The following is a 13580-nucleotide window of genomic DNA, read 5'->3' as shown; positions in this document are numbered from 1 at the left end:
CAGAGGGCACCAACCTGCCTGTGCCCAGAGCTTTGAGAGTCAGCTGGCACCTGGGCGTGCTTCCCAGTTTGTAAGTCAGCGGGGAGAGGAACCCGGAGGCAGGACCATGAGGCTGCCCCCAGCTCTGCTTCTTCTCAGTCTCCCAGGTGAGCAGGCTGGGGCACTGCAGGGGGTGAGGGGGTGGAGGGTCTGTGCCAGATATGTGTGCATGCTAAGTCACTAAGTCGTGTCCAACTCTTTGCTACCCTGGGACTATCCCACCAGGCTCCTCTGTCCACGGGGTTCTCCAGGCAAGAATACTGGAGTGGGTTGCCATGCCCTCCTCCAGAGGATCTTCCTGACCCAGGATTATAATCCACATCTCTTGCCTCTCCTGCCTTGGCAGGTGGGTTCTTTACCACTGTGCAGCCTGAGAAGCCCTTGTCCCAGGTACGAGGAAGAATATCTTGGGGAAATGAGAGCTGACTTTGTTACTTCATCCAGCGAAAGTTCACTAGGTTCCTCTTTGTACCAGGCAGGCATCTGGCCCTGAGGAAGGGAAAAGAGAAATAGGACTGACCATTAAAAAGAGGAGCTGGGAGTTCCCTTGTGGTCCAGCAGTTAGGACTCTGCACTTTCACTGCTGAGGGCCTGGGTTCAATCTCTGGTCAGGGAACTAAGTTCCCATGAGCCAAGCAGAACAGTCTCATGGAAACTGTCCATCTGATGAGCTTGGGAGAATATAAGGATCAGCTCTTCACGTGGAGAAGAGGGACCAATGTTCCTCAGAGAGGGAACTGCATGCCAAGGGTTGGAGGCTTGAGAAAGGACGCTGGGTTCATGCAGAGGGAGCTCTGAATTCTCAGAGAGGCTTGGGGTAACTGGTTGGAACTGAGGTTAGGAGCGCCACAGATAGGACTCTGAAAGGCCTGGGATATCCTGCCCAGGAATGGAGGCTTTCAAAGAGGAAACTGCTGGGTGACAGGAGGGGCTTCTCTTCTATGGAAAACCATTGCCCTAGCGTCCAGGAAACAGTGTGGAAGCTTGCACAATGTAGGCAGTAGGTGTGGGTCACCCTCCAGGCCTGGGGACTGACCATATGACGCTCACAGACCACTCCGTGGAGGGGCCGCAGGAAAGAGCACAGCCAAGGAGTCCGGAGAGCCGAGTTCTGGTTCCTTGTTGGATTTCCGATGGGATGGGAGTCCTTGAGCCCTTTCTAGCTCTAATGATGTAGGACTCTACCATTCAGATGGTAGGGCTGTGGGCGTCCCCGAATTCTCACTGCCATTGTTGATGGTATTGATGCTGAAGAAGCCTTCTGATGATACCTGTGGATGGCTTGTGGGACTGGCTTGTCTGTGACGGCCACGTCACTAACAGCGACCCCAGACGGCCCAGACTCCCAAAGGATGACCGCTCAGAATGTCTGCATCTACCCCCGGGGTCCAGCTTTCCATCTGAGTTCCAAGCCCAGCCCTCCATCTCCTCTCTCTCTTAACCTCAACGTCCAGCTCACCGGGAGGCCAAGGAGAAGGGTGTGGATGGACTGTGTTGGGATCACATGCTCCTACATGCATGTACACAACACACTCACCCATACACACATACATACCTATGGAATCACATGCCAGTTCACGTCTATATTCTCACACGCTCACAATACACACACACACACACACTCGTATGGACACACAGACACACACATATATTCACTCACAGGGACACAGAATAACACACACACTCGCACAGCCACACAGGCCGATTGGTGGCTTGGGGGGAGGGTTGGCCTTGCGAGAGGGGATGAGTCCCTCCTCTTCCAATTCTGAACGAACTTGGGCATGAAGTTAGTCAAGGATGGAAAAAAAAGAGCGAGCCAGTCAAGTTTTCACGTCTAGACACCATCAGCCGCCCTGGGTTTCCTCTGTGAAAGGCAGGAGAGAAGGTGGGCATGGTGAAGTCACAGCGACCCAGCTTCTGGTTGGACATTCATCTGCTTGGTATCTTGACCCCCAACAACCCGGAGAATGGAATAAGAGATTTCTGTTCTCCAAAGATCGAAGTGTTGCAAGAATAGCCAGGGGCCCAGATTTGCACCCCAGAAACTATTTCTCTTAGCTTGGGCTGGCATGACGTCTGGGGAACACCAGCCCAGACGCCCAGCCCCATAAGTGGAAACTAAGACAGGATCAAACCTCACTGCACAACATACATTCCCTCTGGAACAGGACCTCTGCTGTAAGCCCCCCTTGGGTGAATTTGACTCATTTTTATGCGTCATTTGTCACTCACTATCAGCCTAGATGTGGAGATTAACCATGATCTTGATTTTGAGACAGGACTGTCCACCCAAGAATTTTGCACAGAGGGCAAACTTTCCTGAAAGCTTGACATGAAAAAGAAAGTTTATATCTCAAATTCACAAAAGCAAAAAAAAAAAAATGAAATTGAAATTCAAACAGCCAGGCTCCTCTGTCCATGAAGTTCTCCAGGCAAGAATACCCGGTTGGGTAGCCATTCCCTTCTCCTGTGGATCTTCTCGCTGGACGCACAGATCAAACCTGGGTCTCCCGCATTGCAGGCAGATTATTTACTGTCTGAACCACCAGGGAAGCCCCAAACAGGCTTAGGCTTTTAAAACCCATCAGCTACATTTCTCAGAGTTCTGCTCCCAGGTCAGCAGTACTGTCGTATCATTTTTCTCTCTTCCTTCAGACCAGTTCTTGGAGGAATTCCCTGGAGGTTCGGTAGTTAGGACTTCTTGCTTTCATTGCTGGGGCCCGGAGGTTCAATCCCTGGTCAGGAACTAAGATCCTGCAAGCTGCAGCAGCAAGGCCAAAAAACAAAAACTAAAAATCAACAACAACAAAAAACTCTTGAAAACACACGTAGGTCCAATGAACAGTTTATTATCCATCATAATCTCTGTTTATAAAAACCTCCCATGTATTTTTAAAAAACAAGCCGCATCACGTTATGAGTGCTGGATGATTCTGTTAAATTCCCTACCCTGGGGTGGGTGGCGTTTGTGTTTCCAAGTATCCATACCTGTTTTCTGCTGTTTATGATCACCAGCAGATAGAATCTGTATTCATTGTGCTTTTGCTTCCTACTATAGCTGTGTTATTTATTTTTAAGGGAAAAAAAAATGACCCTTTCTGCTGACTCTTACATAAGATTTTAATTTACATCAATTCCTGTCTTTTTTTAGCAATTCTCTTAATTGACTCCTTTTTAATGAAAAAAAAAAAGCTGTTAATTATGTTCATTATTCAGTTCAGTTCAGTCACTCAGTTGTGTCCGACTCTCTGCGACCCCATGAATCACAGCACGCCAGGTCTCCCTGTCCATCACTAACTCTGGAGTTCACTCAGACTCATGTCCATGGAGTCAGTGATGCCATCCAGCCATCTCATCCTCTGTCATCCCCTTCTCCTCCTGCCCCCAATCCCTCCCAGCATCAGAGTCTTTTCCAATGAGTCAACTCTTCCCATGAGGTGGCCAAAGTACTGGAGTTTCAGCTTTAGTATCATTCCTTCCAAAGAAATCCCAGGGCTGATCTCCTTCAGAATGGACTGGTTGGATCTCCTTGCAGTCCAAGGAACTCTCAAGAGTCTTCTCCAACACCACAGTTCAAAAGCATCAATTCTTCGACGCTCAGCCTTCTTCACATTCCAACTCTCACATCCATACACGACCACTGGAAAAACCATAGCCTTGACTAGACGGACCTTTGTTGGCAAAGTAATGTCTCTGCTTTTGAATATGGCTATCTAGTTTGGTCATAACTTTCCTTCCAAGGAGTAAGTGTCTTTTAATTTCATGGCTGCAGTCACCATCTGTAGTGATTTTGGAGCCCAAAAAAATAAAGTCTGACACTGTTTCCACTGTTCCCCCATATATTTCCCATGAAGTGATGGGACTGGATGCCATGATCTTCGTTTTCTGAATGTTGAGCTTTAAGCCAACTTTTTGACTCTCCACTTTCACCTTCATCAAGAGGCTTTTGAGTTCCTCTCCACTTTCTGCCATAAGGGTGGTGTCATCTGCATATCTGAGGTTATTGATATTTCTCCCGGCAATCTTGATTCCAGCTTGTGTTTCTTCCAGTCCAGCGTTTCTCATGATGTACTCTGCATAGAAGTTAAATAAGCAGGGTGACAATATACAGCCTTGATGTACTCCTTTTCCTATTTGGAACCAGTCTGTTGTTCCATGTCCAGTTCTAACTGTTGCTTCCTGACCTGCATACAGGTTTCTCAAGAGGCAGGTCAGGTGGTCTGGTATTCCCATCTCTTTCAGAATTTTCCACAGTTTATTGTGATCCACACAGTCAAAGGCTTTGGCATAGTCAATAAAGCAGAAATAGATGTTTTTCTGGAACTCTTGCTTTTTCCATGATCCAGCGGATGTTGGCAATTTGATCTCTGGTCCCTCTGCCTTTTCTAAAACCAGCTTGAACATCAGGAAGTTCACGGTTCACATATTGCTGAAGCCTGGCTTGGAGAATTTTGAGCATTACTTACTTATTATCGGTTAATTATGTTTTTGAAGATTTTGACAAAATAGAAATGTGTGACTTAGAAAGTGAAATTTCCACTCAAAAACCTCAAACTCAACACTAACCACTTATTAAAGATCAATTTTTCCCCCCTATGCATGGGCTATCAAAATACTAAGGAAGTGGAATCACACACACTCTGTCAGGCAACTTGTTTTAACACAATAGCAATCTGTCTGGGACGTCTTTCTCGTCGTTATGATCTGTCTTCTTTTTTAACGTGTATGTAGCTATTTGGTTGCACTGGGTATTAGCTGCAACATGTGGGATCTAGTTCCCCGACTGGGGATCGAACCTGGGCCACCCGCCGTGCGAGTGGGGAATCAGCCACTGGACCACCAGCCAAGTCCCTGTCTTTTTCTTTGAACCACGTGTCGGATAGATCACAGTCTATTAGCCCCGCCTCCCACTGGTGGCTTTGGATTTGTTTCCAGTGTTCACTGTTTGGATAGCAATCCAGCTAGCACCTTACACTTCATTTCTCATTGGTGTGGAAACTGTAGTTGATCCTAGACTTGGATGAGTCTCTCTGAGATCATAATGACCAGCTTCTTTTCAAAATTAATCACAAACTTCAACAGTACCAACCAGGATCCAGACACTGTGTAAGTCACAGGGGCTGGGGCTGGGAAGAGAGAAAAAGAAACAAACACAAGATCTCTGCTCCTTGGAACGGAGCGTCCTAGCAAGGGAGGCAGAGAGAGAGACTGCTAAGGATGGTAAAACTCCAGTGCAGCATTCAGCTTCCTGTAAAGGGCTGTGGAGCAGTGGGGGCAAAAGGAGGAAGGCTGCAGAGGAGGCTGAACCTTGAAGGAGACCTGGAGAATGACCAGGAGACAGGCAGGGCTGGGAGCAGGGCTTTCTAGCTGGAAGGAAGGAGAAGGGCAGTGACACAGCCTCTTAGGAGGCAGCGCCAGAGTCAGGGAAAGAAGAAAGTGGGGGTGGGCAGAGTGGGAGGCAGGGAGCCACAGGAAGTGGCACTGGACAGAGAATGGGGGTCAAGACTGTAAAAGACCTAACGACCACACTGAGACATTTTTAAAAAAACTTTATTTTGTGTTGGAGCAGAGCAGATTAACAGTGTTGTGACAGTTTCTTGTGAACAGAGAAGGGACTCAGCCATACACACAATGTATTCATTCTCTCCCAAGCTCTCCTCCCATCCAGGCTGCCTGGTAACATGGAGCAGAGTTCCTTGTGCTGGACAGTAGGTCTTTGCTTATCCATTTTAAGTGTAGCAAACTCAGGCATTTAAAATCATTCCAAGGCAGCGGGAAGTGGCTGCAGGAGAGGTCCTGAAAGATTTTAAGTGCTCATGGCAAGTGTCATTGAGGAGGATCTGGGGACAATTTTGGTAAAAAAAAAACTCCAGTGGCGATGTGCAGACGAGACAGGAGGAGGGGTGCAGTGGGGGCTGGGAACCCCAAGGGGTGCTGCTGCTGTGACCCAGGCAGCAGAGCAGGGCTGCAGCTGGGCTACCACTGATGGGGCAACTCCTGAGTGTTGAGGGTTGCTCACATCCCCAAGAAGAACCTGCAAGGTGGAAAGCAGCTAGCCAGTTTACAAATACAGAAGCAAGGCTCAGAGAGGAAGCAACCTAAAGTTTCCCAACTAGCCTGTGGCCAACAGGTCTTTCTGGGCCCAAAGCTCAGCCTCTTTCTAGCATGTCAGGCTGTCCCCGTGGACCTTGACGGCAGAGGAAACAAGACAGTCATTTGGACAAGCATTTCTGGGGTGTCCTGGGCTAAGTCGCTCAATCCTGTCTGACTCTTTGTGACCCTATGGATTGTAGCCCGCCGAGCTCCTCTGTCCATGGGATTTCCCAGGTAAGAATACTGGAGTGGGTTGGCAATTTCTTCTCCAGAGGTCCTCCCGGCCCAGGGATCAAACCCAAGTCTCTTGCATTGGCAGGTGGATTCTTTCCCACTGAGCCACCAGGGAAGCCCCCGTTTTTGAGGGAGAGCTGACTAACTGGTTACCCGTTGTTGTGGACGGGGAGGGAGAGGACAGGGCAGTGAAGGTGCCAGGGTCTCCAGTTAGAGGTGCTCGTGGTGGTGCTGGTTTAAGGAGAGAATAGCATTAGTTCTGCTGATTGAAATCTACACTACTTTCTTATAACCAAAAGCAGGGGCGGGCTGCTCACTGCTCAAAAGCCATTAAAGACACCAGGTTGGTGGGAAGTTTGCTTTAGTTTCGATGCCAGCAACAGGGCGGGGTGGGTGCTAGGCACGGATGCCTGCCGAAAGGCTGATCCCCCTCCCACTGACAGTCAAGAGGCCAGAGCTTTTATAGACTGCAGGAGGGGGCTCCATGCAGAAACAGCACAGTCAGTTCTGACAGTCAACTTGAAGTTGGTCATCAGTGGTCTGACCAGTGTCATCGTATTATTTTAAGTACAGTTAGTCTTTGGTTCTAGGGTCGGTTTGTTCTCATTTCCCTGAGGCCAGTTCTTGGAATTGTGGCAGCTTATGTCATGGCTATAATCTGGTCATCTGTAATTAACTTCTCCACCTGGCGAGGGGCTCATCTCTGTAAGACTGCTCACAGAGCGTGGCTCACAATGCTATCTGTAGCCCTTGGGAAGGAACTAAAGGTCTCTGACTATGCTTAAGGACGGCTTCGCTATCATCTGGTCTCTCCTGATGGTTTCTCTTGGCTTCTTCGTGTTCTCACTTCTCTAATGAAACTTATTCATGGGCTAAAGTTTTTCCACAGATGAATGGCAGGCAGAGAACAAGGAGGGCAGGCACCCTAGGGTTCCGCTCCACTCACTGTGGCTGCTGTAACAAATTACCACAAGCCTCGGGGCTTGCAATGACACAGACTTATTTCTTACAGTTCTGAAGGTCAGAAATCCAAAACGGTCCTACTGGCTTACACTCAGGAGGTCAGCAAGGGTTCCCTCCTTCTGGATGCCCTACAGAAGAGCCTGTCTGCTCAGCTTTCCCAGTTTCTAGAAGCCACCCACAGTCCTTGGCTCGAGAGCCCTTTCTCTGTCTTCAGATCTCTGATGCTGATACTAACTCTCCTTCAGCTCTTTCACTTTTTTTTTCCTTTTTGATCACGTGGCTGGTAGGAATCTGCTTTCCCTGACCAGGGATTGAACCCAGGGGTGCAGTGGAAGCGTGGAGTCCTGACCACTTGACCACCTGGGAAGTCCCTTCTGCTTTCACGTTTAAGGACCCTTGTGATTACAACGGACCCAGCTGGATAACTCGGGATAAGCTTTCCGTCTTGAGAGCCTTGTTTCAGTCGCATCTGTGAATTCCTGGGAATTAGGATGTGTGCTTAGTCGCTCAGTTGTATCTGACTCTTTGTGACCCCATGGACTGTAGCCCAGCAGGTTCCTCTGTCCATGGGATTCTCTAGGCAAGATTATTGAAGTAGGTTACCATTTCCTACTCCAGGGGATCTTCCTGGCCCAGGAATCAAACTCGCGTCTCTGATAGTGCCTGCATTGCAGGCGGATTCTTTGCCAAAGAACCATAGGGGAAGCCCAGGACTTGAGCGTCTTGGGAGGGAGTTATTCTGCTTCCATAAGTGCAAACCCCAAGTAACTAAAATAGTTTCAGGGAGAAGGTCTGAGGTGTGAGAGGTGACACCTGGTGCAACAGACCTGACTGCTTCCTTCCTGCACAGACCCCAGCTCTCACCCTGGCCCTGGGGCTCTGGGGCCGTGGGATGGTCAAGAGAGGCTTCCTGTGAGCGTATCGCCCCGTGGGCAATGCACAAATGGTCCTGGCCAAGGACAGAGTATCTGTGTTTCTGAACATAGTGAGTTTAAACGTTCAGTTCACAGAAAACAGAACACCCAGTTCCACTCCCAGCAGACCCTTGCTGGTTCATCCACGCCAACCCTCCACAAGAGAGAGGAAGTGCTGAAGGAGAGTGAGTCGGGATGGAAGAAGCGATGCGTTCAGTTCTGTGACTGTTGGGACGTCCCCTGTGGTCCAGGCGTTGGGACTCTGCACTTTCACTACTGTGGCCCAGGTTCAGGCCCTGGTCGGGGAACTGAGATCCCCAAAGCTGTGCGACGCAGCTCCCCTCAAAAGCGTCATAGCTCTGTAACTACTGACTCTGGGAAAGAGACGTCCGGTGTGGATTTGCAAGCAGTAGGCTGGGGCCAGGGCTTCCCAGGTGGCACTAGTGGTAAAGAATCTGCCTGCAGTGCAGGAGACGTGAGAGATGTAGCTTCCATCCCTGGGTCGGGACGATCCCCTGGAGGAGGGCATGGCAACCCACTCCAGTATTCTTGTCTGGAGAATCCCACGGACAGAGGAGCTTGGCGGGCTATAGTCCATGGGGTCACAAAGAGTCGGACACGACTGAAGCGACTCAGCATGTGCACAGGCAGGCTGGGGCCAAGGGGAGAGTCGGGGATACACATGTGGATTTGGGAATCATCAGCATATAGGCAAGAACTGAAACCAAAGGAATGGAGAGTCACTCTTTGGGGGCGTAATACAGTGAGACAAGATAAAGGCTGGAGGGGGGACCCCGGCTCCTCCTCTGGCTCCTCCTCGGGAGAGCTGGCTCAGACTGGGGACGCCTCTTCCCGCCTCGGTGCCCAGTGATGTCACGTGGATAGCCTGACGTCAGCCGTGGGAATATTTACGCTCCGGAAATTGGAAAGCACTCCAAACCGGAGACTATTTTTACCCCCGAAGACGGGTTGTTAGGCATTTATCAACACAGCACCACTGTTGACACCAAGATTTAAAGAGGAAGGGAGAGAAGAGAACCCGCAGAGGCCTTGGGGACCTGGTGGTTGGAGAAGAGGAGGAGCCGGTTGAGAACAGTGTTGAGAGTATATGGAAAGAAAGTGCCAGAAAAGCAGATGTGGTGAGCAGGTGTAGGGACACGGGGACCAAAGAGACCCAGGCAGCTGGTGGGGAGGAGAAGGTGGACTTGAGGCATCAGCTGGGGGCTTCTGGGAAGGCCAGGCACCCTGGTGCAAGCTCGGACATCAGTCTGGCCCAGCTCTGGCAGGAGCTGGATTCTGGGTTCTGTTTTCCAGGCTGTTTGTCCATCCGAAGCCCAGAGTCTGTTTGGGGCCGGGAGAGGGAGTCGTTGAGCGTGCAATGTCACTACGACTCTGGATGGGAAACCAGTAAGAAGTGGTGGTGCCGAGGAGCATGGTGGGCCTCATGCCGGATCCTTGTGGAAACCCAGGGATTAGAGCGAGAAGAGAAAGGAGCCCGAGTGTCCATCAAGGACGATCAGAGAAACCACTCATTCACAGTGACCATGCAGGAGCTCAGGCTGGATGATGCAGACACTTACTGGTGCGGGATTGAGAACCCTGGAGCCAACCTGGGGACACAAATTAAAGTGACTGTTGGTCCAAGTAAGAGCCTCCTTGTCTATGCTCCGGGGCCCTGGTGCTCAGGATTGAAAGAATGAAGTCCCCTCCCCACCCCTCCCCAAGGGCAGGAGAGAAAGGATGGTGTCTGAGAGTGAGTGTGAGCAAGACCAAGGGACAGACGGATGGGGAGGAAGGGGAAGAGACCAAGGCAGAGCATCACTTCCCAGCCCAGCTGCCCACCGCATCCCCGAGGTCTCTCTGAGGCCCCTGCAGTGATGTCCCAGAGCATCACTCTAGGAAGTGGCCAACCTGTGGTCATCACACCCGGGACCTGTCATTACGCAGAGGGGCACAGAGGGACATCTGGGGTAACCCAGTGCGTCCCAGTGCTGAACCCCAGGAACCCGGCCACCCAGGGTGCTCTGGGGCCTCTGCTCTCTGGAGACCAGGCTGCTCACAATAAATCATCTCCATAGTTTCTCATAATGAGATATATATCTCCTTCATCACTGTCATTGTTCACTATTTATTTCACCGGAAGGGGTCCTCTCATCCACCAGTCTTCCGGAATCCCCCTCGCTCATTTCCATGCCAGTAACTAGATGCCCTGTTTCCAGAACTATCTGTTCTTGAGCCCCGTTTGCTTGGGCATTATTGAGCAGAAAGGACCAGGGATTCCCACCACCTTCAACCAAAAAGTTCCACTTGCGGTGTGATTTTTCTCTCTCTCCAGAATAAAACGCAGTGCTTACTTTTATTTCATTTTCTTTTGAATTCTTTTTTAATCAGAATGTAATTTTTTTTCATCTTAAAAATTTATTTTGTTTGAAGTACAGTTGATTTGTGGAAGCGTTAGTTGTTCAGTCATGCCCAATTCTGCAACCCCACGGACTGTAGCCCACCAGGCTCCTCTGCCCTTGGGATTCTCCAGGCAAGAATACGGGAGTGGGTAGCAGTGCCCTCCGCCAGGGGATCTTCCCAACCCAGGGATCCAACTCCATAGTTGATTTACAATGCTGTGTTAATTTCCACTGTACAGCAAAGGGATTCAGTTAGTCATATATTACTATATACATCCTTTTTCTTCTTTTAAATTTCTAATTGGAGAATACTTGCTTTACAATGTTGCATTGGTTTCTTCTGTACAGTGAAGTAAATCAACCATATGCACACAATTTCCCGTCCCTTCTGAACCTCCTTCCCATCACCGCCTCTTCCCACCCGCTAGGTCATCACAGAGCACCCATCACCGCCTCTTCCCACCTGCTAGGTCATCACAGAGCACCCAGCTGAGCTCCTGGGGCTACAGAGCAGCTTCCCACTACACGTGGAGGATGGGATGAACTGGGAGACTGGGACTGACATATTTAATTCTATTCCTTTTGGCCACACCTGGAAACGAGGGGGGACATGACTGTGTATTGTGGTTCAGATGACCTGGTAGAAAGGGGAGAAGCCAGAGGGACTGCAGCCAGAGAGAGGAAGCCACCTGGACCAGGGGAAAGGGGTCTCCTCTGAGGGCTGAGTGCAGTGGGGCATGGTGAGGGGAGGACGCACCCCGGGTCTGTGCTGATGACCTGGGGCGACTTTGCCTGTGTGTAGGGGAAGCTGCTCTGGCCGTAGTAGGAAGCCAGGTCTCCAGGACGACGAACACTAGCCATCTAGCCTCGTCCTCCCGCCCCTACAGAAGGTGAGTAGCTGTGGTCCTTTCTTCTGCGGCCTCTCCTATGGGGCCGTCAACCCTCATGCAGTCAGTCACCTTATCCTGGAGCCCACCTCGGTCAGAGCCAAGGCCCCAAGCCCACCCACCGTGCCCCTCCGCCCAGGCCCCTCTTCATCCTCTATCTTCCCATTTGAGCCCCGGTCTGCTCTGCAGACTCCTCCTCTATTAGCATCCCTGATGGAGGGGAGGTCGCGGGTCCTCTGCCCATTCAACAAAAGAGCACAGATGACTTTTGGATGCGGAGGGAGACGAGATACAAACCTCCAGGTTTAGCAACCTGGAGCTGGCAGTCGTGGGAGCGGTGAGAACACAGAGCCAGCCTGCCGTGGGTGACCGGCAGGTGCATCTCCTGCGCTGAGATGTGCTTCAGGCAAAGGTGAAATTGGAGAGGAAAGTGGGCACAGAACAGGGCAAAGCTGCAAAGCTGAGCTATTCCAAGGAGCCCTCAGGACTGAGCCATTAAGCAGTCCCTGGGAGTCTTCAGACGGGGCTGCCGAGCGCAGGGTCACAGGCTTTGCTCCCTGTAAGGCTCCCCGGTGTCCAAGTTCTGGGGGGGTGGGCATGGAGGGGCCCGGGGCTCTGACTGCTCTGTGCCCCCTCCCAGGACCCACTACGTGCTCCTGGTGTTCCTGAAGGTGCCCTTCTTGCTCGGCTTGGTTGGTGCTGTGCTCTGGTTGGAGGAACGTCAGAGGGACCCTGCGGAGCAGCGGGGACAGCCCATCTATGCGAACTTGTCCTCTGGGCTTCTGACCAAGGACACCCCCGTTTAGACGGACAGATGAGCGGAGCCTTCCAACACCGCACCCCATTTCCAGAGGAAAGTCAGCTGTGGAAGAAACACCCTGGAGTCACAGGACGCGCCCACCCTGCCCTGCCCCGCCCGGCTCAGGGCCACTGCTCCTGATGTGCGGTCCCCACCTGGAGGGCCAGCATCTTGTTCCTGCTTCTCTGGGTTGCAAGTGCCCTGCCTGGACCCACACTTGGGATTCACGGTTCACGGTTGGGAGCTGCTGGGCTAGAGCCCAAGTTCAGACCACTGTGCCCCCACTGCTGAAAGAACTGGGGCGCAGGGCCGGGCACCAAAGTCCAGGGGGAAGCCACAGGGATACGGGAGAGGGGAGGGGGCCCTCCTTCCTCAGACCAGCTCAGCGCGCTCCTTGACTGGGCTTCTGACATATGGGATTTTGTAGTCTTTTTTCCTTAAGCTAGTTGAGCTGGGTTTTTTTAACTTATTTTTTAATTGAAGGATAATTGCTTTACAGAATTTTGTTGTTTTCTGTCACACATCAACATGAATCTCAAGCTGGGTTTTGATGGCTCATGACCGTCACTTGACTTGATGCACTCGCACGCGCACACACACACACCCACCCCCCACACACACACACCCACCCCACACACACACACACATCCTAAGGAGGGTGATTCTGGGGAGAGTCCTGGTTCTGGACCGTGACAGGTTGATGTCCCCTCTGCCCAGTGAGGACACCGCTCTGTGTCCAGGGGGCTGAGGAGGGGCCCTGGGGCTGGTCTTTCTCTTCCCCCTTCATCCTTCCCCTCCCCTCCCCTTCCTCCCCCTCCCGTCCCCCTCATTCTCCTCATTCTCCTCCTTCATCCTCCCCTCCCCTTCCTCCCCCTCCCCTCCCCCTCATTCTCCTCCTTCATCCTCCCCTCCCCTTCCCTCCCCTCCCCCCCCATTCCTCCCTCCTCCTCCTCCCCTCCCTTTCCTCCCCTCCTCCTCTTCCTCCCCCCTCCTCCTCCCCTTCCTCCTTTCCTCCTCCCCTCCCCCCTCCTCTCCCCTTCATCGTCCCCCTCCCCACTCAGCTCTGGCTCCCCAAGCCCCCTGCCCCCACCTCTCAGGGGCTGGGCTCCCCGGGGGCTGAGACTCAGGAGCCCGGCCTTCACTTCCCCCCTCAGCAGGACTGCAGAGTCTCCATGGGGCCCCGGGGCCTCAGAAACTACCTCAAGGTCAGGGAAGGTGACATAAAAGTTGTCTGAGGGAAGGGGTGGTG

The 13580-nt window shown here is 51.7% G+C and overlaps 1 protein-coding gene across 1 annotated transcript; it reads left to right on the top strand.

The window, feature by feature from the left end:
* Positions 1–13161, top strand: LOC102268522 (CMRF35-like molecule 7). The gene is made up of 4 exons (XM_005910891.2): positions 1–146; positions 9558–9887; positions 11448–11535; positions 12173–13161. Exons 1-4 carry the CDS (start codon positions 107–109, stop codon positions 12336–12338), a joined length of 624 nt encoding a protein of 207 aa, XP_005910953.1. The 5' UTR covers positions 1–106; the 3' UTR covers positions 12339–13161.
* The last annotated feature ends 419 nt before the right edge of the window (positions 13162–13580 follow it).

The sequence above is a fragment of the Bos mutus genome, chromosome 19 (genome assembly GCF_027580195.1).
Source record: "Bos mutus isolate GX-2022 chromosome 19, NWIPB_WYAK_1.1, whole genome shotgun sequence".
Taxonomy (NCBI): domain Eukaryota; kingdom Metazoa; phylum Chordata; class Mammalia; order Artiodactyla; family Bovidae; genus Bos; species Bos mutus.
The sequence above is the reverse complement of the archived record's forward strand: the minus strand, read 5'-3'. Positions and strand labels throughout refer to the sequence as shown.